Source organism: Mercenaria mercenaria, chromosome 10 (genome assembly GCF_021730395.1).
Source record: "Mercenaria mercenaria strain notata chromosome 10, MADL_Memer_1, whole genome shotgun sequence".
Lineage (NCBI taxonomy): Eukaryota > Metazoa > Mollusca > Bivalvia > Venerida > Veneridae > Mercenaria > Mercenaria mercenaria.
In genome coordinates, this window is record NC_069370.1 from 38,484,646 (window position 1) to 38,506,570 (window position 21,925).

General features: G+C 36.5%; 1 protein-coding gene across 7 annotated transcripts in view; it reads right to left on the reverse strand.

The window, feature by feature from the left end:
• Positions 1-21,925, reverse strand: part of LOC123560802 (cytoplasmic dynein 2 intermediate chain 1-like) — a 66,159-nt gene that overhangs the window by 21,708 nt on the left and 22,526 nt on the right. For 2 of the 7 annotated variants that reach the window (XM_053552812.1, XM_053552815.1), the window contains 13 exons: positions 18,844-18,900; positions 16,704-16,829; positions 15,900-15,932; positions 15,085-15,180; positions 14,149-14,475; positions 12,030-12,083; positions 10,484-10,596; positions 10,011-10,152; positions 8,928-8,978; positions 8,176-8,241; positions 6,543-6,602; positions 5,507-5,554; positions 461-553 (listed from right to left, as the gene is read on the reverse strand). In XM_053552812.1, the coding sequence (XP_053408787.1) occupies positions 461-553; positions 5,507-5,554; positions 6,543-6,602; positions 8,176-8,241; positions 8,928-8,978; positions 10,011-10,152; positions 10,484-10,596; positions 12,030-12,083; positions 14,149-14,475; positions 15,085-15,180; positions 15,900-15,932; positions 16,704-16,829; positions 18,844-18,900 (1,266 nt within the window). The remainder of the gene's footprint in view (positions 1-460; positions 554-5,506; positions 5,555-6,542; positions 6,603-8,175; positions 8,242-8,927; positions 8,979-10,010; positions 10,153-10,483; positions 10,597-12,029; positions 12,084-14,148; positions 14,476-15,084; positions 15,181-15,899; positions 15,933-16,703; positions 16,830-18,843; positions 18,901-21,925) is intronic. The other 5 variants (XM_053552814.1, XM_053552816.1, XM_053552813.1 and 2 more) reach the window with 5 other exon arrangements.

A 21,925-nucleotide genomic window follows, 5' to 3' on the forward strand; every position in this document is an offset into this window, starting at 1 on the left:
TGGAACACACAGCATTTTCCATATCTCACTGTTAAACTGGTTGGACTCTGGCTGAATTAGTTTGGCTTAAAGCCACACAGACTACTAAACTATAGCATTGCTACTTTACAATAACTATGCAGGAACATTTCAGGAATCCGTTTTGGTCTCTTTTTCTGACAATTTTTTTTTTCTTTGTTTGGGGTTAAGCGCCATTTCTCAATAATATGTCAGTTTTGTAACAGCATACAGTTGATCTAACCAGTGTTCTTGATTTTGTACCAGCACTAAAACTGTTCTCCACGGGTAAATACAGACTTCCCCACATGAATCAGAGGTGGAAGTAGGCTTAGGGCACAGTGTCTTCTAACAAATCGTCATAAATGCTGACACAGATGAAGAACTGCTTAACTTCAAAAGTTAATAGAGAAAATGTATTTAAATGTAATGGTTCAGAATTAAAACCATAAACAATACTCACTTTTGCAGACACCTGTGGACTTCTGGATGAACTGTTTAACAATCTTTCATTCTCAGCATCTAATGCTCTCAATACGTCATTCACTTCTGAATCCTAGTGGGGAAAGAAAAAAGGAAGTCATACCTAAATTTACCTGTACTAACTTATCTAGTGGTCCTTTTGCAATAAACATTTTATGCGATTTCTGTATTGCAATGGTGATAAGTTGAACACATGGGTATAAGCTGTGATGTGCCAAAAACAAACCAAACTGAACAGAAGGGGTCTAACTTGTGATGTGTCAAACATAAGCTGAATTGATAAAAGGAGTATATAACTTGTGAAATATGAAAAATAGTCAGAACACAAAGGTATAGCATGTGAATTATCAAGCATAAACTGAGGATATTTGTATTTAAAATGAAAAACATAATAAATAAACACAATAAGTTTGTATATAAAATTAGACACACTGATACTACATGTTAAAATTAAACAAATATTTACAAAATCTGAACTAGATGTGCGACCCCACTTTGCTGTCAACGTATAGTCATATCTTACTTGCTGACTTGCTGACAATGCAAGAAAACAAAAGGTAAAAAAGTACTTCCAGTTAGCAACTTCACATGCTGAAAAAAATTCCTATATAGTTTCATGCCTCCTGGTAAAATACTTCCTGAGATCCTGGTAAAATACTTCCTGAGATCGAGTGACACAAACTGTTAGGCCATCTATGCATATTTTTGACTAACACAAGGGCCACAACTCTGGTCTTCCTAACCCGAGGTGCATAGCTTCACATGCTGAATAGCATTTCTAGAATGTTTATGCTTCTAAATAAAACATTTTTTGTTTGTTTGTTTTGTTTGTTTTGGGTTTAACGCTGTTTTTCAACAGTATTTCAGTCATGTAACGGCGGGCAGTTAACCTAACCAGTGTTCCTGGATTCTGTACCAGTACAAACCTGTTCTCCCCAAGTAACTGCCAACTTCCCAACATAAACCACAATGTCGTTTATCAACTAGTCACAGAGAACATGCGCTCTGCCCAAGGATCGAACTCGCGACCCCGCGATCCGTAGACCGACGCTCTTACCTACTGAGCTAAGCGGGTAGATTAAAACACTTTTTTTAGATATGCAAGACACAAATTTTGACAAAGGCAAATCTAAGTACCCCCACCACCCAACCCAGCTCAAAACTGAAAATTTTGTCATGAACAAAACATAATAGTCCATAAAGTGAAAATATGAACAATACGCAAACATTTCCTGGAGTCAATTCTAAGAACTATACAAGAGCACCGCCTTGCAGGTGCTGACGCTCATCTGATCTTTTTTGTGTAATAGAAATATTGTCCTACCAATGATTTTCTAAGTCTAAAAAGGGCCATCATTCTTGCAAAAAGTAGGATAGAGTTATGTTTCTTGATGTTCAGTGTCCACTTATGATGGTGAAAAACTGTTGCAAGTTTTAAAGCAATAGCTATGATAGTTTATGAGAAAAGTTGACTTAAACATAATACTCAACCAAGAAAATGATTTTCTAAGTCCAAAAGGGGCAATAATTATTGCAAAAAGCAGGATGGAGTTATGTTGCTTGCTGTACAGGGTCAGCTTATGATGGTCAACAAGTGTTGCAAGTGTCAAAGCAATAGCTTTGATAGTTTAAGAGAAAAAGTTGACCTAAACATAAAACTTAACCAAGAAATCTGATATTTTCTAAGTCCAAAAGGGGCCATAAATCTTGCAAAAAGCAGGATGGAGTTATGTTTCTTGCTGTACAGGGTCAACTTATGATGGTGAACAAGTGTTGCAAGTTTTAAAGCAATAGCTTTGATAGTTTAGGATAAAAGCTGACCTAAACATAAAACTTAACCAAGAAAACTGATTTTCTAAGTCCAAAAGGGGCAATAAATCTTGCAAAAAGCAAGATGGTGTTATGTTTCTTGATGTACAGGGTCTGCTTATGATGGTGAACAAGTATTCCAAGTTTCAAAGCAATAGCTTTGATAGTTTAGGAGAAAAGTTGACCTAAACATAAATCTTAACCAAGAAATCTGATATTTTCTAAGTACAAAAGGGGCCATAAATCTTGCAAAAAGCAAGATGGAGTTATGTTTCTTGATGTACAGGGTCTGCTTATGATGGTGAACAAGTATTCCAAGTTTCAAAGCAATAGCTTTGATAGTTTAAGAGAAAAATTGACCTAAACATAAAACTTAACCAAGAAATCTGATATTTTCTAAGTACAAAAGGGGCCATAAATCTTGCAAAAAGCAAGATGGAGTTATGTTTCTTGCTATACAGGGTCAGCTTATGATGGTGAACAAGTATTCCAAGTTTCAAAGCAATAGCTTTGATAGTTTAGGAGAAAAGCTGACCTAAACATAAAACTTAACCAGGCAACGCCGACGCAGACGCCGACGCCGACAACCGCTCAAGTGATGACAATAACTCATCATTTTTTTTCAAAAAATCAGATGAGCTAATAAATGACATATTTAATATGCTAGTTAATTGAAACAAAAAAATGTCAACTTACATTATATACCATTTAAAGGTAACTGAATTTTTATACGTGTTACACTTTTACCAACATTATTATCTGTTATATCAGAGTGGTCATGACAGTTAACCTTTAGCCTGCTGAAAGCAAGTAGTTCTGCCTTTCCGACCTGTGCAAACCAAGATCTGCAATCATGGTTCGCTATTCTGTCAGTAAATTCTCAGTGAACACCCCTTTGAATAATAAATGGTACTGCCCAAATTAAATGATGGACAATTCCATTTTAGAAATTTAGCATAGTAAAGGTTAACAAAGTATAAGGCCACATGATGAACAGCATAATGCTCAAATCATCCAGGGTTTTGAGTGACCCAAACAAAGAAATTTAGTTGAAACTCATTATCTCGAACTCGCTTATCTAAACATTCTGGCTATCTTGAAGACATTTACAAGTTTCGTCGCGAAAACATGTGCATAAAATATCATTTTAAGTCTAATTTCAACTAGAAAATGCTTTTGTAAAAAAGCGCATGTCTCCCCCAATGCAAAGTCCTATAGGCACGAAGTCAATAGGGGTCAGGAGCAAAAGTCAAAGAGACACTGATGGTTGGCTGCAATAGGGATCATCTACTTGGCATGTCCAGTCATCCCGCTAAATTTCAACACTAGTGGCCTAGTGGTTCTCAAGTCACTGTTCAGGCTCCTGTGACCTTGACCTTTGATCAAGTGACCTCAAAATAAATAGGGGTCATCTACTCTGCATGTCCAATCATCCTATTTAGTTTCAACATTGTAGGTCAAGTGGTTCTCAAGTTATTTCCAAAAAATGATTTTACATGAACAGGCCACTGTGACCTTGACCTTTATTAGACTGACCCCAAAATCAATAGGGGTCATCTACTCTGCATGTTCAATCATCCTATGAAGTTTCAACATTCTGGGTCAAGTGGTTCTCAAGTTATTGATCGGAACTGGTTATCAATGTTCAGGTCCCTGTGACCTTGACCTTTAACAGAGTGACCCCAAAAACAATAAGGGTCATTTACTCTGCATGAACAATCATCCTATTAAGTTTCAACATTCTGGGTCAAGTGGTTCTCAAGTTACTGACCAGAAATGGTTTTCAATGTTCAGGCCCCTGTGACCTTGACCTTTAATGGAGTGACCCCAAAATCGATAGGGGTCATCTACTTTGCATGTACAATCATCCTATGAAGTTTCAACATTCTGGGTCAGGTGGTTCTCTAGTTATTGATTGGAAATGGTTTTCAATGTTCAGGCCCCTGTGACCTTGACCTTTGACGGAGTGACCCCAAAATCAATAGGGGTCATCTACTCTTCATGACCAATCATCCTATGAAGTTTCAACATTCTGGGTCAAGTGGTTCTCTAGTTATTGATCGGAAATGGTTTTCAATGATCAGGCCCCTGTGACCTTGACCTTTGATGGAGTGACCCCAAAATCAATAGGGGTCATCTACTCTTCATGTCCAATCATCCTATGAAGTTTCAACATTCTGGGTCAAGTGGTTCTCTAGTTATTGATCGGAAATGGTTTTCAATGTTCAGGCCCCTGTGACCTTGACCTTTGACGGAGTGACCCCAAAAACAATAGGGGTCGTCTACTCCAGCAGCCCTACAACCTTATGAAGTTTGAAGGTTCTAGGTCAAATGGTTCTCCAGTTATTGCTCGGAAATGAAGTGTGACGGATGGACAGACGGACGGAAGGACGGACGGACAGGGCAAAAACAATATGTCTCCTGGGGGAGACATAATTATCTTGAAGTAATACGCCTGATCCCTTGGAATTAGAGATACTGAATTTCAACTTTGTAAGAAAACGGTCCACGACAACATGAACTGCACAAGCACTGACGCTTGAGCCAACAGTATTTTATTGTGTCAGGAAGGTTTTGATATAAATGGCATTATCTGACAAAGTCTCTAAGGATCAAACCATTACATGCAGGGGAAGAAACCTGTGTCAAGCACTGCAAGGTGGAGGGTCTCGGAAAAAGATATATTATAGAATCTGTTTAGGATACACATAGCATGTTAAAAACACTGACAGAATGGGTACATTAAAACACTAGAGAATTTTACTACATTGGGATTAAGAAACAAAGAGGAAGGTTTAAGCTGTTGCATATATATTAGTACCATGATTTTCCCATAAATGTGGGTGGTGACATGGCACCTGTTATATCAACAATTATCTCCTCATCCCAATCAGTCCACATGTAATGTTTAATGGCTAAAGTATAGTGCCATATTCACTCATTTATATGTAACTCCAAAAGCTCCTGCCAAGACGCACATTTCAACTCACACTCATACAGGCAGATAACCATTCAAAGGGAACTGGCACATCTGTCGACAAACTAGTTCTTTGAAAAAAAAACAACAACCTTAGCTCTTCAAGAATTTTTCTAAATATTTACAGTATTACCTCACTAAAAATAGCAGCATTAGGATTATAAATTCTGAATAACCTCTACTAATCCCAATGCAGAAAAATCTCATACATAACATAATGAAGGATAAATTTATATTTACAGAGTAGTCTAGACGTGAGCCTGCTTGATCCTTTTTGTGAATCGACTCCTAAACATGATGTAAAAATGAATAAAAATTTCATTTCAGTACACAGAAATTGACTTTTATTTGAACCAACATGCATATAAAATATGTTAAAACGAAGTCAAGCTCTACCTTGAACTTAAATTCCTGAATTTATTTAAAAAAAAATAGATGTTAAAAAAAAAAACTTGAGATAATGTCTATTCCAACCATTTTTCAGTTATGTCACTGCAGTCATTTGACCTTAAAGTGTACCTGGCTGACAAAAAAGCAATTAAATATCATGTAACAATGTTTGGTCAACACATAATGAAAGAACCATTTTATTCTGTTAAAGGCTAAAAATCTAAGATTTTGACTACTTTGGGTAAATTATCATTCAAAAAAATGTGCACCAGTAAAATCAAGTCTTCAAACACTGAGGTTAAAAGTTACAGTAAAACTGCAGATGACTCTTCTATCTACTTACTGAGTACATGTAGGTAATAAAATCATGAAAGTAAGAAGTAATACATATTTAGTTAAGACCTGATATAGTTAGCAAATGAATGCAAATTTTCAATTAACAAGAGCTGTTTGTACAAACAAAATTTTGGACGCAGTAGGCCAAAGGAAGCTATTCAGTCAGTATAATATAATGACCTACTGACACACAAAGCATTAAGGATAATCTACTAACAACTGGTAATCATCCTACGAAGTTTAACGACTGTAAGCCAAATTGTTTCTAGTCACTGAATCTAACTACATCATCGTCATGAGCACGAAAAAAAGAAGTGAGACCTTTATACCTATTATTAGTAGACATATTTAACCATCTTTAGTTTTAAAAGTAATTTTTAAAGTTTAAACACAATTCAAATTTGTGAAATGTAGAGAAAGCATGACCTCTTTGGCTCTTCTAAGTAAGTAAAACAAATGCAAAATAAATGGAAAAAAAGAACAAGAAAAGAGAACAGCCAACACCAATAACCTGTTACAAGACCAGATATAACAGGTTAAACAAGCATACCTTGTTACCGAGTGATACATTCAGGACTGTGGTCTGGTTATGTGCACGTGCTTGAGTTAGCTACATACAGAAACATTTACAAAACACTGTAGCTCTCACAAACACAAAGTAACTTCTATTACTGTATGAAAAAAGTAATTACTACAAAACATTTCAAGTTTCATTCAGATCAGTAAGAAAATGTAGCCTCAGGAATGTCAACAAGGTTTCTTTATACTTTGACTAAGTGACAGGACTTCATGTAAATTAGATAGAAAATGAGACATCTCAAGTATTAATAATGTTTTTCTATGACCTATTTTTTTATAAAGGGTGAACTGGTTTTGAACTTAACCTAGATAGTATAAAGACCATATTCTGACCAGATTTCACAAGAATTATGTAAACAAGAGCTGTCACAGGAGACAGCCCGCTCGACTATTTCGATGCTGGACAGTGAATCTGGGCACATCTGAGGAAACTGGAGCTGTCACTGGAGTGTTTAATGACTCCAATGGTGGATGAAGATATTGCACAACAGCTTGAGTCTGTGTCAAAAATATTAAGTAATAAGACAGGTAAAGATAAGTGTATCAAAACACTATATAAGTATAATTCTAAGCAAAAAGGGGGCATAATTCATAAATTATTGGTGCAAGAGTTATGCACCTTGTGTCATATGATGTGGGTGATGATGTGGAACAACTACTTCAAGTTTGAATCAAATCCATTTCATAATAACTGAGATATAGTGAAAATGCATCAAAATTAACCTTAAATTCTAAGTAAAAGGGGGCATAATTCATCAAAAATTGGTGCCAGAGTTATGCACCTTGTGTCATATGATGTGGGTGATAAGGTGGAACAACTATTTTAAGTTTGAATCAAATCGATTTAGTAATAACTGAGATAGTGTGAAAGTGTATCAAAAACTTTTAACCTGAAATTCTAAGTAAAAAGGGGGAATAACTCATGAAATATTGGTGCAAGAGTTATGGCCCTAGTGTCATATGATGTGAGTGATGATATTGAACAACCATTTTAAGTTTGAATCAAATCCATTTAGTAATAACCGAGATATAGTGAAAGTGCATCAAAACTTTAACCTGAAATTCCAAGTAATCAGACACAGGGCGATCACAAAAGCTCACAAATGACCTAAAGTTCACAAAGACAAAATAATATTCTGACGATGTTTCATATGGATCAGTAGGAAAATGTGTCAAAATGTCTTTTCTATGATTTGACATAGTGACCTGATGTTTAACCATAATGTTCCACTTCTGAAAATGGCTTAGATTTTATCAATGTTAACAAAGTTTTCCTATGAAATAAGACAATCTTGACTAACTCAAGGGCCATAACCCTACTGTCACTCTTCCAGTCTTGCCCATGTTTGAAACTGACTGAGATTTTGTAACCATATTCATACAATGTGAAAAAAAAATCAGCAATGTCAGTTGGTAGTGTGTTATCAGTAAACTGTTGATGGAGGTTTGACTACAGATGGTGTGAGCTAAAAAAAAATAGTCCAGGACTCTTGATTTAGGAGTTTTCAAAAATGCTGGAGAACTGTCCTTTTTGCTGGATTCATCACAAAATTAAGACAAATTGGGCCAACTCCTAGCAGATTACCCAAAAGAGTTAGATTTACCTGAACATTTCTAGGTCTGCTAACTTCTTCATCTTCCTCCTCATCTTCAAAATCTTCTTCATAATCCTGCATGCAGATGAATGTTTACAATTATATTTTTTACGGTATTATTTCCCTCTATTCAATGTGACATCATCCAGTCTATAACAATATATTAAAAATATCTAACTTTAAAGTATCATATTAAGTTCTTTCATTAAAGCCATGCTGTATTTTATTGTTCTTTCCATATCTCCATCATTCAGCAGAAAATACTCCTATAAAAATACTATACAAATATTGTATGGCTGACAAAACCATTTGCTCGAGGTCCGAAGGCTAACAGCTTTGACTATTGACCCGTAAGCTATTTAATACTCTTTTAATACACAACTTTTGATTTTTTTTTTGTAAACTTTCCCTGAAGTTCTGACTTCAGACCAGCAAACCTATGCTGAACTTCAGATCAGTTAACAGCACAAACTATGAACCTGCAGTTTATACAAGGAGTCACTTAATGATATACACTTACTGAATGGCTTGCCAGTCAACAGTCAGAACTATTGCCCAATGGTCCATGTGACATCAGAAATTAATTTTCACCAATTTATTTCATTTTTTTTTACTTATTAGCCCAGAAAACCTATGTTGAATACAGACTATTCATACAGCATACACTATGGACTGGTGATTCATATAGAGTCATGCAATAACAAGTTTTATCATTATTTAGTTCTTAGTTGTGAAGCAGTCCTATATTCCTCCAATCATACCTCAAAATCTTCCTCATAATTATACTCATCCTCCTCTTCTTCTCTCTTCTCCTGAAAATATAGAAAATATATTTGCTTTGTAATTCAAATTGTATCTAATGCTCATTCATTATATAGGATGCTGTAATTTCATTGAAAATAGGCCAGATTTGAGACTAGTATTTGAGCCGTGCCATGAGAAAATCAACATAGTGGGTTTGCGACCAGCATGGATCCAGACCAGCCTGCGCATCCACGCAGTCTGGTCAGGATCCATGCTGTTCGCTTTTAAAGCCTATTGGAATTAGAGAAACCGTAAGCGATCAGCATGGATCCTGACCAGACTGCTCGGATGCACAGGCTGGTCTGGATCCATGCTGGTCGCAAACCCACTATGTTGATTTTCTCATGGTGCGGCTCATTTGATTCACCCCCTTCCTCTTTACGCAAGGAGGAAAGCTGTCATTAATTTCAGAAGACATGATTTGTACCAGCTTTAAATCACATTGAGTATACTAAGAACAGGTCTTAATGACCGAAGAACTACTGGAAATAGAAATCAGGCTTAAATGAAAGTTTCCAAACGATGCAAGGGAGATTCATTAGATGCCTGACCTAACAAACTGGGACCAAGTCATGCTAGGAGCTGGACTTGACTGCTATCATTATATTCGTTTACAAATTTATTATTACTATATGATGTATTATATTATACCAGATTTATATAACACTTTTTTGATGACAAACATATTCTAAGATGCTGTACATAAAAAGGCAGCCACACAGAGTGTCAATTCATCCTGTACCTTTACAGACACAGTGCAATCTGACCAGAGGGACAGAGTGAGGGAAAGACCCCAGAGAAATCTTCTAGATACAGGCATGTCCAGCTGACTTAGCCTAGCTCTTTTTTGACCAGACTAACTGATTCTTTAACATGCCTAGCGTCTAGCACTGATACACGCAAGTCCCTTTTTCCTGGGAAGAACCATTATTGACCTCCTAGTAAGAGGGAGGGAGCAGTTGTTAAAGATAGTCAAATAAAGTAGTGAGATCTTTACCATCAATGTAAAACAAGTTTAAACTTCACTAACTAAACATTACCTCTACTTTCTGCTTCGATCTGCTACTTTTGTCTTCCTTCTGTCTGTGTCTTTCTTCCTTTTCTCTCCTTCGTTCCTCTCTCTCCCGCTCTCGTCTCTCTTCTTTCTCTCGTTCACTCTCTTTATGCCTGTCTCTGTCTTTCCTGAAGTGAAAATATTCACTATAAAAGTGTAGAAAATTGTGTATAAAAATCATGTCTGCTCAAATTTAAGCATGGCTTTACTACCAGAGGGAAATGACAAAATTTAAATAATGGAACTCTACTTCAATAGCTTCAAATTCAGACCTTTCAGCTATTTTGTTACATAAAATACCACCACCTTCTCAGACATAAAAACACACTAAAGTCAAACATGATACACTAAGCCAGATGCTTAAAATCATGTACATTAAAAACCAGAACCTGGTAAAATTTTCCAAAGTCGTAATAACTTGTCATGCTACCATGACACAGAAACTTTTGATTATTATACCTATCTCTGTGTCTATCTGACCGTTCATCTCTGTCTCTTTCCCTATCCTTCTTTCTGTCTTCTTCTTTTCTTCTTTCTCTCTTTTCTTCATGTCTTCTTCTCCTTTCCTCTTCCTAGACATTTAAAAAATTTTAAAAAATAAAAATATAAAACTATAATTATATCTATGAACATAATTATATATATTCTAAGAGATGGAAAGCACTGTCATACCCTTCAGGAAAAATATTTAGGTGAACAGATCTGGGGTATATTTTATATTGTTTAAAACTGTTCGAAAAAGTAAGTACTATAAAGTATCATGATTGAAGCTAAAAACTAACTAATAAACAAAACTATTTTTTTCTAAATTTTAAAGTTCAATCACTGATGGTCAACATAATTAACAATACTACAATATGAAATGATATATTACTTCAAATTCCAATTATGCGTTATTCTAAACTTTTTCACGTAACTATTTTGCAAATATCTCCATGGAACTCAATAAGAAATTGAGATAATATGAGGATTTAAAAGTTATCTGACTTGCTACGAAAACAAACATGGAACTTCATTTAAGAACAGAAATGTAAAAGCTACCAACAATAATTACCATATATTCTCTAATTAACACCCTCCCCTAATGAAAGCTCACCACATCCCCACTTTTTTAATTTTGGTCATAAGTGAATACCAGCAGCATCACGGTACTGCTATTATTGCTAAAATTCCTTTATCGTAAGTATTAGGGATGGCAATTAATAACATTACTGGTATTCAAATCTTCAGTCAACCCTCTGAATGAATATTCAGTCATCAACTGATCAACAAAACAACTCAAATTTTATGTGTTTATCACCCTAACCAGTGACCCACATAAATTCTACTTTCACTTACACTGGAAATAATTAAGACATTGATGATTTAAGACTGACAAATTGTTCTCGTGGGAGTCATTAGATCAAGTGCTGTTCAATGTTTTCTTAATTACCAAGGCTTCACGCCTATTGTAAACAAGGCGATTTGTAGCCGATTTGTATCAATCTGTCACCATAAAAGTCTTTTAAAGGCAAGCAATTAGTGGTATTAACTACAGGCTACACTGTCATCAACATATAGACATACAATTTAGGCAAGCTAATATGCAAAATGACATGTGTCTAACAACAGCGGAAGCCATTTTCGTACGTATTTCTACTGAGTGAGTTTTGCAAAATAAATTAAAAAAATAATTTTGGTACTTTTATTTATCTGTCATGATTGTTGTTTTCTTTCAAATATTTGAACAGTGAAACAGTATTCGAATATTTGTGTAATGAATGAATATTCGAATATTCGTTGCCATCGCTAATAAGTATATTTACTAAAAATTGTAATAATATCCCATTTTTAAGCCTAAATAATTGCCTCTTTTTGCAAAATGTAATTCCCCTGGAGGTGTTAATAAGGGAATATGCAGTATGTAAATGTACTATAAAAAACAATGCGTAAGGACTTTTGAAGCTGAAATTCAGTAGCCTAGCCAATATATCTGTTTACAAGAACAGAGAATTTTTAAGAGAACCTCCTGTTTTTCTCTTTCCTTTCTTCTTTCCAATCGCCTCCTCTCTCTGTCATCCTGCAAATGAATTCTACACACTCAACACAACAATATGTATACACACATCATAGCTATATCCTAGTCGAGGCTTCTCCACAGTATCAGTTGTGATTAGATATATAAAGGCAAGATCCCTTCTGCCTGAACTGAATACTATCTTTGTCAGAGTACATATATATTTTGCCTAAATCCAAGGGCCCTTGACTCTTGAATGAATTGACTGTCACACGAATCTACATACTGATTAAAAACTGTTTATATACCAGTAAACCTTTGATAAAAAATCAAATACCTTGATAATTGTTGTTAGTTCATTACAGCTCTCAAATCAAAATAAGTTATTTTATGGAAAAACATTAACATTACCCTAAAGATGTTAAAACTAAACTTTGTTGCTGTGCATCTCTGAAATGTCATAATGCCATTTTTTATTTGTCAGCATGTGGAGAACCCTGACTGTGTTTATTATTAGGACTAAAAGCATGGGAAACAAGAGCTGTCTCCACAGGATGACATATGCCCCCGATGGCACTTTGAATAAGTAGTTATGGCTGATGTTAGAGTTTAGGACCTTTGACCTACGGAGCTGGGTCTTGCGCGCGACACGTCGTCTTACTGTGCCACACATTCATGCATAGTTATTTTAAAATCCATGCATGAATGACAAAGATATGGACCAGACACGCCCATCAATGCACTATCATGAAAAATGACCTTTAACGTCTAAGTGTGACCTTGACCTTTGAGCTACGGACCTGGGTCTTGCGCGCAACATGTCGTCTTACTGTGGTACACATTCATGCCAAGTTATTTGTAAATCCATCCATGGTTGACAAAGATATGGACCGGACACGCCCATCAATGCACTATCCTTTAATGTCTAAGTGTGACCTTGACCTTTGAGCTACGGACCTGGGTCTTGCGCGCGACACGTCGTCTTACTGTGGTACACATTCATGCCAAGTTATTTGAAAATCCATCCATCGACGACAAAAGATATGAACCGGACACGCCCATCAATGCACTATCCTTTAATGTCTAAGTGTGACCTTGACCTTTGAGCTACGGACCTGGGTCTTGCGCGCGACACGTCGTCTTACTGTGGTACACATTCATGCCAAGTTATTTGAAAATCCATCCATCGATGACAAAGAATGGACTGGACACGAAAATTGCGGACAGACTGACAGACCGACAGACGGTTCAAAAACTATATGCCTCCCTTCGGGGGCATAAAAAGAAGCTGCGTTCAATAAACACTTGATGCCCCCGGTGGCATCCTTGTCAATACAAAGCAACCTTAGTTCAAAACGAGGTCAAGTTCAAGGTCAAACTGAGGTCAGGTGATGTCTGAAGATGAGGAATGGTCACAGGTTACATCTGCATTAGCATCAAGTCATTTTAGTAAGGGGTATTGATGCTAGACGGAACAGTCCTATTTGGTTAACCAAGAGATGGCCCATATAAAGCAACCTAAGTCCAAAATGAGGTCAAGGTCAAACTGAGGTCAGGGGATGTCTGAAGATGAGGAATGGTCACAGGTTACATCTGCATTAGTATCAAGTCATTCTAGTAAGGGGTATTGATGCTAGACGAAACGGTCCCATCTGGTTAACCTTGTACAGATGGACGAACGAACAAACGGACGAACAGGACAGGACAATCACTATATGCCTCCCGCATCAGTAGATGCCAGGGGCATAAAAAGGTAACATCTATGTAAACTGTTAAACAAAACTAAAAGGTTAAAATTATCAAATGTGAAGGTACAAGAAAACAGTGAATAGAACTGAGTTAGAGGATACAACATCACTACAAAGTTGTAAAGGGCTTCTATGGTGTATTCAAAAGGTTATCAACCTAAATGCCTTTTCACTATAATTGCATGAAGGAACTACGGAATACCAGATTGTAGTTACTGAAAAAAACAACTTCTTATCATATATTACAATCTAATATATTCAAGACATTTGTGACAAAAGGTATAGCCAAAGATGACTTTTTTCATGTTGTATTGATATTTTAATAGAAATCATTTTGCGCAGAAGCCCTAATGTTAGTATTGCAAAACAAATAATATCACCTCATCTTCTTCCTCACGATGTTTTCGTCTTTTCTCCCTGTCATCATCGTCACGATGTTTTCGGCGTCTTTCTAAACCATCATCCTCATCATCTCTGTGTTTCCGCCTTTTTTCTCGATCGTTATCATCATCTCTGTGCCGGCGACGTCTTTCTCTGTCATCGTCTTCATCACGATTCCGTTGTTCTCGGTCGTGACGTCGTCTTTCACGATCACCGTCATCGTGGTGTCGCCTTTCTCTATCACCATGGTGACGTCTCCTGCGATCATCAGAGTCGTTCTCATCAACGTCATTGAGTTCTACATCTCTGTTGTCAGATTTGCCTCTCTGAAATTTAACAGACGAGTTAAATGCATACAATATATATTAACAAAATCCAGTAAGTTAAATAAGACCATCTGACTGATTTTACAACACATTTAAGTTTGTGCTAAAGAACATCTCCTAAATGAGTCCACTCGGCTCCACAGATTTCCACACTTCTGTTTTCAAAATAAATATCTGTCTTATTGAATAAAGACAATTTCTGGTTCCCCCAAGCAATGTTTAAGTACAGCTTTGTCTGTATTTCAAGAAAACAGAATCTCTTCTACACAATAACTTATTACTGATAAAGGAAACTTTACGGAAGTGAACCTGTAATGATAATTATCATTTTCCATTTGATTATGTTTTCTACATACTAGGTAATTTCAGCACTCCCGTTTATTATGAAAAAAATTCTGTTATTGCTTAAGGATACTGAAACTGGATATGGAGAATACTTAACAGCAGAGAATTTGCCGAGTATCATAACAGGTCTACTACCATAAATGAACTATGTTCCCAGAATGTATGCAATTAGTAAGGCATGAACTTTAAATTTTATTGAACTTTTAAATTAAAGTGAATGAAGAAGATAGAACCGTAATTCCAAAAATTTAAAAATATACATACAAACTGAATTTCTCTCCCTTTCTTTTCTCTGCTGGTAAGGCCGTCTTTTCCTTCTCGCTTACGTCTGCGTTCTTCCCTCTGTCTGTCACGTTCCTCCTTGAAATAAATTATGACGCTTTATCAACAGTCTCAACCACCAATGTCTGACACAGTCCCACATAGGAATCCATATTCAACTTGATTTTAACGAAAACTAATGTTTGATATTAAACAAAGTCATGGGAAACATTCTAATTCATTTCACAAGCATTTCTGTAATAGCTGGTCATTTAATCTATCAGATATCCTAGAACTTCCAGTAACTGACAACTTCTCCACATAAATTTGAAGTGGAGAATGAATAACTATAGATATAATGCTGTTTGTCAAATAACCACAGAGCGCAACAGTTACTGCTTTGCCCTGGAACTGTACTCACGACCTCTGCATACATAGAGCAAAGTGGTAGATACATGTAGACAAGTGTGGCAACAAGGAAACCAGACGGTACTAATGTTTGTTTGTTAGTTTTGTTCGGTATTAAGTCACATCAACAGATCTAAAGGCAACTTTTTGGCTAAACTGGTGACGAATGACAGATGCCCATCCAGACATCATTGTAGGTACAGGCAGGCAGACAGGAAATGCCACCAATCTTCTGTAAGCTAGCTGGATGACTTTGTAACATCATGATACATCTAACATTCCAAGCAGATTATCAAACCCACAGAGGCTGATGTCAAGCAATTCAGCATCAGTGACCTTAACATTTCAGCCACAGGGATTCAACAGTATTACCCTGTAATACATACTGCTGTAAGGAACTCTGAGCTTACCTCTGTTAAACGGACATCTCTTCCATTTTCATCCTGTAAAAAAACAGAAGGTTAGAGTATATTTCCCAGTCGATGTCCACAGAGGCGCTGGATAGTATATCGTTGTAGCTAAAGAAGCAATGAACACCCAAACACAGCCAGAGAGCCATGCATTGCAAAATTTGAAATAAACATTATAGTAGAAAATGTTGAAACTTCTGCTACACTCTGCTCAAAACAGTCTTGATTAGCATGTTCCGAACAATAACAACAACTTACAATAATCAGTTAAATTGTATTATCATGCAATCTCTATAAAGCAATACCAGTGGGACACACAAAATTAGTTTGTTATCAGGTGTAATCCTCAAAAGGTTAGTTTAATATTTGCTTATAAAGCATCTGCCTTTGTGGGGAGGTATCTTGTGGTCTTCAGAAGTGTTGTTATCTGAACAAAGGATGTAAATATTAGGAATTAAGACAGTATCTAAGTGTTAGCAATTTACAAACTTGTTAACACTCTGAGACTACAGTGCTTTTATGAGCCATTGATAAACTTTATCTTTCTCAAAATACACTCATGTCATGGCTTACGTTTTTGAACTTAAATTCTCTTAAATTCGACTGTTTCAAATTGATTATGTATGGAAAAGCTTTTTTGCCATTTAGCACTGTAAGACAGACATGGACCATATTTATATGCATTCAAACTCGCCCCTCAAATTTAGAGCCTAAAATGAATGCTTTTACTAAAGCTGTCACACAGACTGAATGTCTGTATAGGTCCTGCTCCTGAAGCATTTTGTTTCCTCTTCATTTACGTACCTCATCTCTATGCTTGCGTCTTCTGTCTGAATCCTCCTCCTTATGGCGTCTCTGCCTCTCATCTCCATTAATTCTGTCTCTCTTTCGGTCTTCATCCCTGTCTCTGTGGTGTCTTCTTTCACTCGTCTAAAAAAAAAAAAGAAATTAATGCAGTGAACAACATGACAGCAGTGAGAAATGTGACAGCACTGAACAATGTGACAGTACTGAGCAATGTGACAGCACTGAACAATGTGACAGTACTGACCAATGTGACAGTACTGAGCAATGTGACAGCACTGAGCAATGAAACTTCATTCGCTCGAACTCAGTTATTCGAACAACATCCTTTGCTCAAACTCATTGCCAGGTCCTGCCAAAATTCCTATGTTGCATATTGTTTCAGTGACTCAAACTACTGGTAACTCGAAGAAATTTTACTGGTCCTCTAGAGTTCCAGCAAACGAAGTTCGACTGTAACCGGAAAGTTTGGAAGTTGTTTTCTGGAAAGGTTAAAGAAAATGACTACAGTTGAACCTGCATTAGCAGTAAACTGTATAATGCAGAAACTTGCCTTCAGCAGCCAGTCAGATTTCCAAAACTGACTTTCTGTTCTAACTACGGACAAATATCAACTTGTCTTAAACAGCCATCTGCCTTTAGCAACCAGACTGTGTTGCATCTGTGACTATCTGCTTCATACTGATTTGACAGTATGGAAAGAAAATATACATCTTTATATGGAGTTATTTTACCTGCAGAGGTGTTTTAGCAGAACTTAGATTGCATTTTTTTTTTCAATGTAAACCATTAATTTTCAGGAGCCCAATTGGCAGAGTGCCCCCTTTGAGTGCTTGAGGTCATGAAAACCCTACCGATTAGTAATACCAAACATAAGTACCAGCATCGATGTGTGCTAACTAATGAACTCTTCTTCCTAAAACCTTATGTATAAAATGTTATGAGAATGATTCAGATCTTTGGAAGCTTAAATTTCTTAATTTTTAGCCGATCATCATCTTATATAAATTAGCATAAACTATCATGTAAAATCATTCAATTTTGTTGGCACTAAATTCCATGGTTTTGACCAAAATGGCTACTTTGTGATGACATGAATTCAGACATTTCATATCTGGAACATAAAATGAATGGAACTTTTCCTTGTATGTTGGGATTCAATTTTGTGGAATGACTCAACCACAAATTTCACAAAAATGAGTCCCACACAAATATTTATGCTTTCACAGTAATAAGAATAGGACAGAAATCAAACTCATTATTTAAAAAAAATTTTGACCAGTCTGTCAGTCACAAAACTCAAACATCTGATTATTTGTATCTTTGACACACTTTTTCAATTGATCAATGCTAGCTTTTTTTTTTTAAAGATGAATTGGCATGGGCCTGGCTGCTACTTTGGAGGAAAATCTCTTTAAAATTAAAATTAAATTTGGCAAAGGAGAATAAAGATCCTGCTGTAGGGACAATTTTAAACTGCATGCTTGGAAGAAATTTGGGGAGGAAGCCTATATATAAAGCAGCGCTTCACAAATTAAAATAAACTAAAATGATAAACAACAGTAACTAAAAAACCACAACATCAGGATAAAGTAAGCTTAAAATGTGAGACTGAGGAAAAAGAAAATTGTTGCTTGAAGAGACACAGATGCTGATGACAAATCACTACATGTTGCAAAAGGCTTAATCTGAAAACCATTCTAAGAATACAATTTCAAAGTTTGTGCTAGGAAACAGTCAACCAAATATTGTGGTATTTTTAGAGTTTTGAGACTGGCAACCAGTCTGCTTGATCTATAAATATTCATAAAAATTAACAATCTGAAACTTTTCAAAATTAAGACCATACCGGTAGTGCGTAGTGCGTATTGTGTCAATGTGAAAAAGACTTCCTGTTAAGTCATGTGAACAGCTTAACCCTTAGCCTGCTTTTCTAAAATGGACTGGTCCACCTAATTCTTTCAATTTGGGCAATACCATTTATTATTCAAAGGGGTGTTCACTGAAAATTTACTGACTGAATAGCAAACAGTGCAGACCATGATCAGCCTGCACATCTTGGTCTGCACTGGCAGAATCACTTGCCATCTGCAAGCTATAGGTTAAAAGATTGAAAATAATGTCAATGTGAGGCTCTCACCTTGCTAAGAGCTTTGTTTAACTCATCTGGTGTCCAGGTGTCTTCCTTGGACCTTGTCTAGAATTAGAGAAAACAGTGTGAATGTTAGGTGCAAAGAGCATGCAGCACACAGGAAAATGTGACACTGAAATTATTAATAGGATGTGGAGTGTCTTACATGCTGCTAAAATAGAAGTTTTAAGCATGGAAAAAATACAACTTGCAATTGTATTTTATTATAAGTACTGCTTTTTTCCCATAAACACAGTTTTCTTCCAACCACCATTTTGCAGACAACACATGTACAAGATGTTCACATAACATTTATATAATGAGATTTAGTTTTAGCATTCTTTGAAAGTACAACTTGTTTTACAGCACGTTATGCTGCAAACACAATCATATTTACAGTGACAAATTTGGTCAAATTGTGAAGCCCTTATGCAAACTGTTTAGAACTGCCTTTGCACCGAGTGGGTGATAATTTGAAATTCAAGGTAATGTGTTTCCTCATTTTAATGTGTGCATTTTACATCCTTTGAAAATGCAAAAAATGGGAATTCTCAAGTATGAAGTTGTATCAGTTCACAGTATGTATCGTTTTACTGCAAAATCATAATTTTGTGGTATATATCAGTAATACCACACATTCCTATGCTATATAAAAAAAACCCAGCCCCAATATTTCTGACAGCTGTGGTTATGAGACCACAGACTTGCAGCATGAGTACTGACAAATGTGGCAATCATTTCAAGGTGCAGAGAAGTTGATATCAATCCTGCAGAAGTCTCTGACAATAATTAGGCAGTTTTCTAGCTCCGTAGAAAACGTAGATTTAACCATAATAAAGTGCATGAACTTTGGATTATTTTATACTGGAATATTCGTGAATGTTTACTCTAAGAGGTGATGATGCTGGATTTTGGAAATAACTTTTAACTTGCGTGTAATTGAAGAAAACTTGAAAAACAAAAGAAATTGAACATTTTGTTCACTATTATCCAATATTCGTTATTTGACCTGCGGCAATTTATTAAGCTAGTGGGACGGATTTGATTGTCGGGTGATCATTTGTGGATTATAAACTCCGTCATGGATGAAATGGACGGGGAAATACCAATGATGCAGTTAACACCGGTTACGATGAATGACAATACGGAAGTAAAAGTGCCTGTCAACACTAACTTTTTCTGTAATATTGGCAATACTGATACGAGTGATAATGCGCATGCGCAAAATAAGATTCCAGATGAACATAACCAAAACTATGAAGACATCATAGAGTTTAGCAAACTTATTAAGATGTACCACGAATTTCCAAAAGATCTTGCTATTCCGCAAATAGTCAGAATGTATTCTTCTAGTGAGTCGGATTTAGAAAGAGTGCGGTTGCAATATTTCGAGGTTCTCAAACAAGAACATGATGACTTTCCATTTGGCTTGCAAGTGGAACTTAAACGTCGTGTGTTCACGCGTAAAGGAGATCCAGTTGCTGTGAAACTTGCACAAGACATATATAATATTATCGCCGTGTCACAAGGAGAGGATTATAATACACTCAATGATATGATCAGCACAGCTAGGCGCCGAGCAACGTCGAGCGCAGCACCGGAAGTCGATCTAAATAGACAATCTTCGAACCGTAATAGTAACCTGTCCAGCTGTCAGTGTGCTTCTGAGGTGGCCATCTTGAAGGATTCAGTGTCGAGTCTGCAAGCCGGCTTTCTGCTTCTAAAGGAATCATTACATGCCAGTGACAAACTGAGAACGGAGCAAATGAACTATGTAAAAGCAATGCTGACTACCATAAAATGTGATATACTGGAGTGTAGGCAAGGTAAGCGTAGAACCGTATTGGAATCCGAGATATCTGCCGGTGAGTACCAAAGTAATACTGAACAGAGTATGCAAGTACTGCAAGAACGAGTCTCCAAGTTGGAAACATTTATAGACACCAACAACTTAGTAGCAATTGACCCCGTCAAGTTAAACGTTGGTCAGAGCATTAGTGAACCCTTAGATGTCTTTGGTAAAGCCCACCCTCCAGTGCAGTACAAGAATACGTACAGTGCAAGAATAGATAAAATTAATGATCTCTCATCTGTGCAAACACCAGTGTGCAATATTACAACGGCTACAGACACACATAACGCACCGATTCCCAATGGAAATTGTAACATGTGCTCTAGCCTTCAGACAAGCGACACCGATCACAATGCAAATCAGTTCAAAAAGTTCAGTGAATCTGTTACCAAGGTTACGAATGATTCTGATACTTCGGTTTATATTGATGTTAATGCTGCTGATACAGTGGCTGGACAAGTAACTAGCCAACATCAAATACCTGTTTATATAACATCAGAGGAAATTCACTCGACTGAAAATCCACAAAATCAGCAGCAAATCCCAGTGCATATTACTACTAGACACAACAGTACGACTGATGATGGCTTTCAGCTCTCATCTCGTCGTCATACACGTCAATTCTGTGTTCTAGGTTTTAAAAAGTCGTTAAATCGTGACAGACTCTATACTTTTATATCCAAAGGCGGATTTCTTTATAATCGGATAGAACCAGGTTATGGGCCAACAGTGTATACGATAAAGACATTCCCTATGAGAAAGTCGCCAAATAAGCTTGTAGTGCGCGTCAATGTTGCTGCAGACGAAAGTGCCGACCTTTTGCTTAATGACAGATTTTGGCCCCGTAAGGTGACCTGCCAGCGATGGAGGTCGAGGTAATCCATACAAAGTTCACGTGACCGTAGGCCGATGCGTGCCGGGGTTAGTAGGTCATCACATAACTCTGGAACAATGAGCAATGGTCTGGTTTACAGTAACCGATTCAGTGAATTACAGTTAGACATTGACTAGCTTAATTGTAACTGTCAAGATTAACATATTTTCTGTTGTGGTATTATGGTATATAATGACCTGGAATGTGACGGGATTAATGTCTAGTGTCTCATACCTTGCAGGCATACTTAAACGGAGACACATTGATATTTGTGGTATTTCTGAACATTGGCTTTTGCCGCATAATATACATTTCTTTGATAGCATTGAAAATGAGTATAATTATCATGCTGTTAGTGACCATGA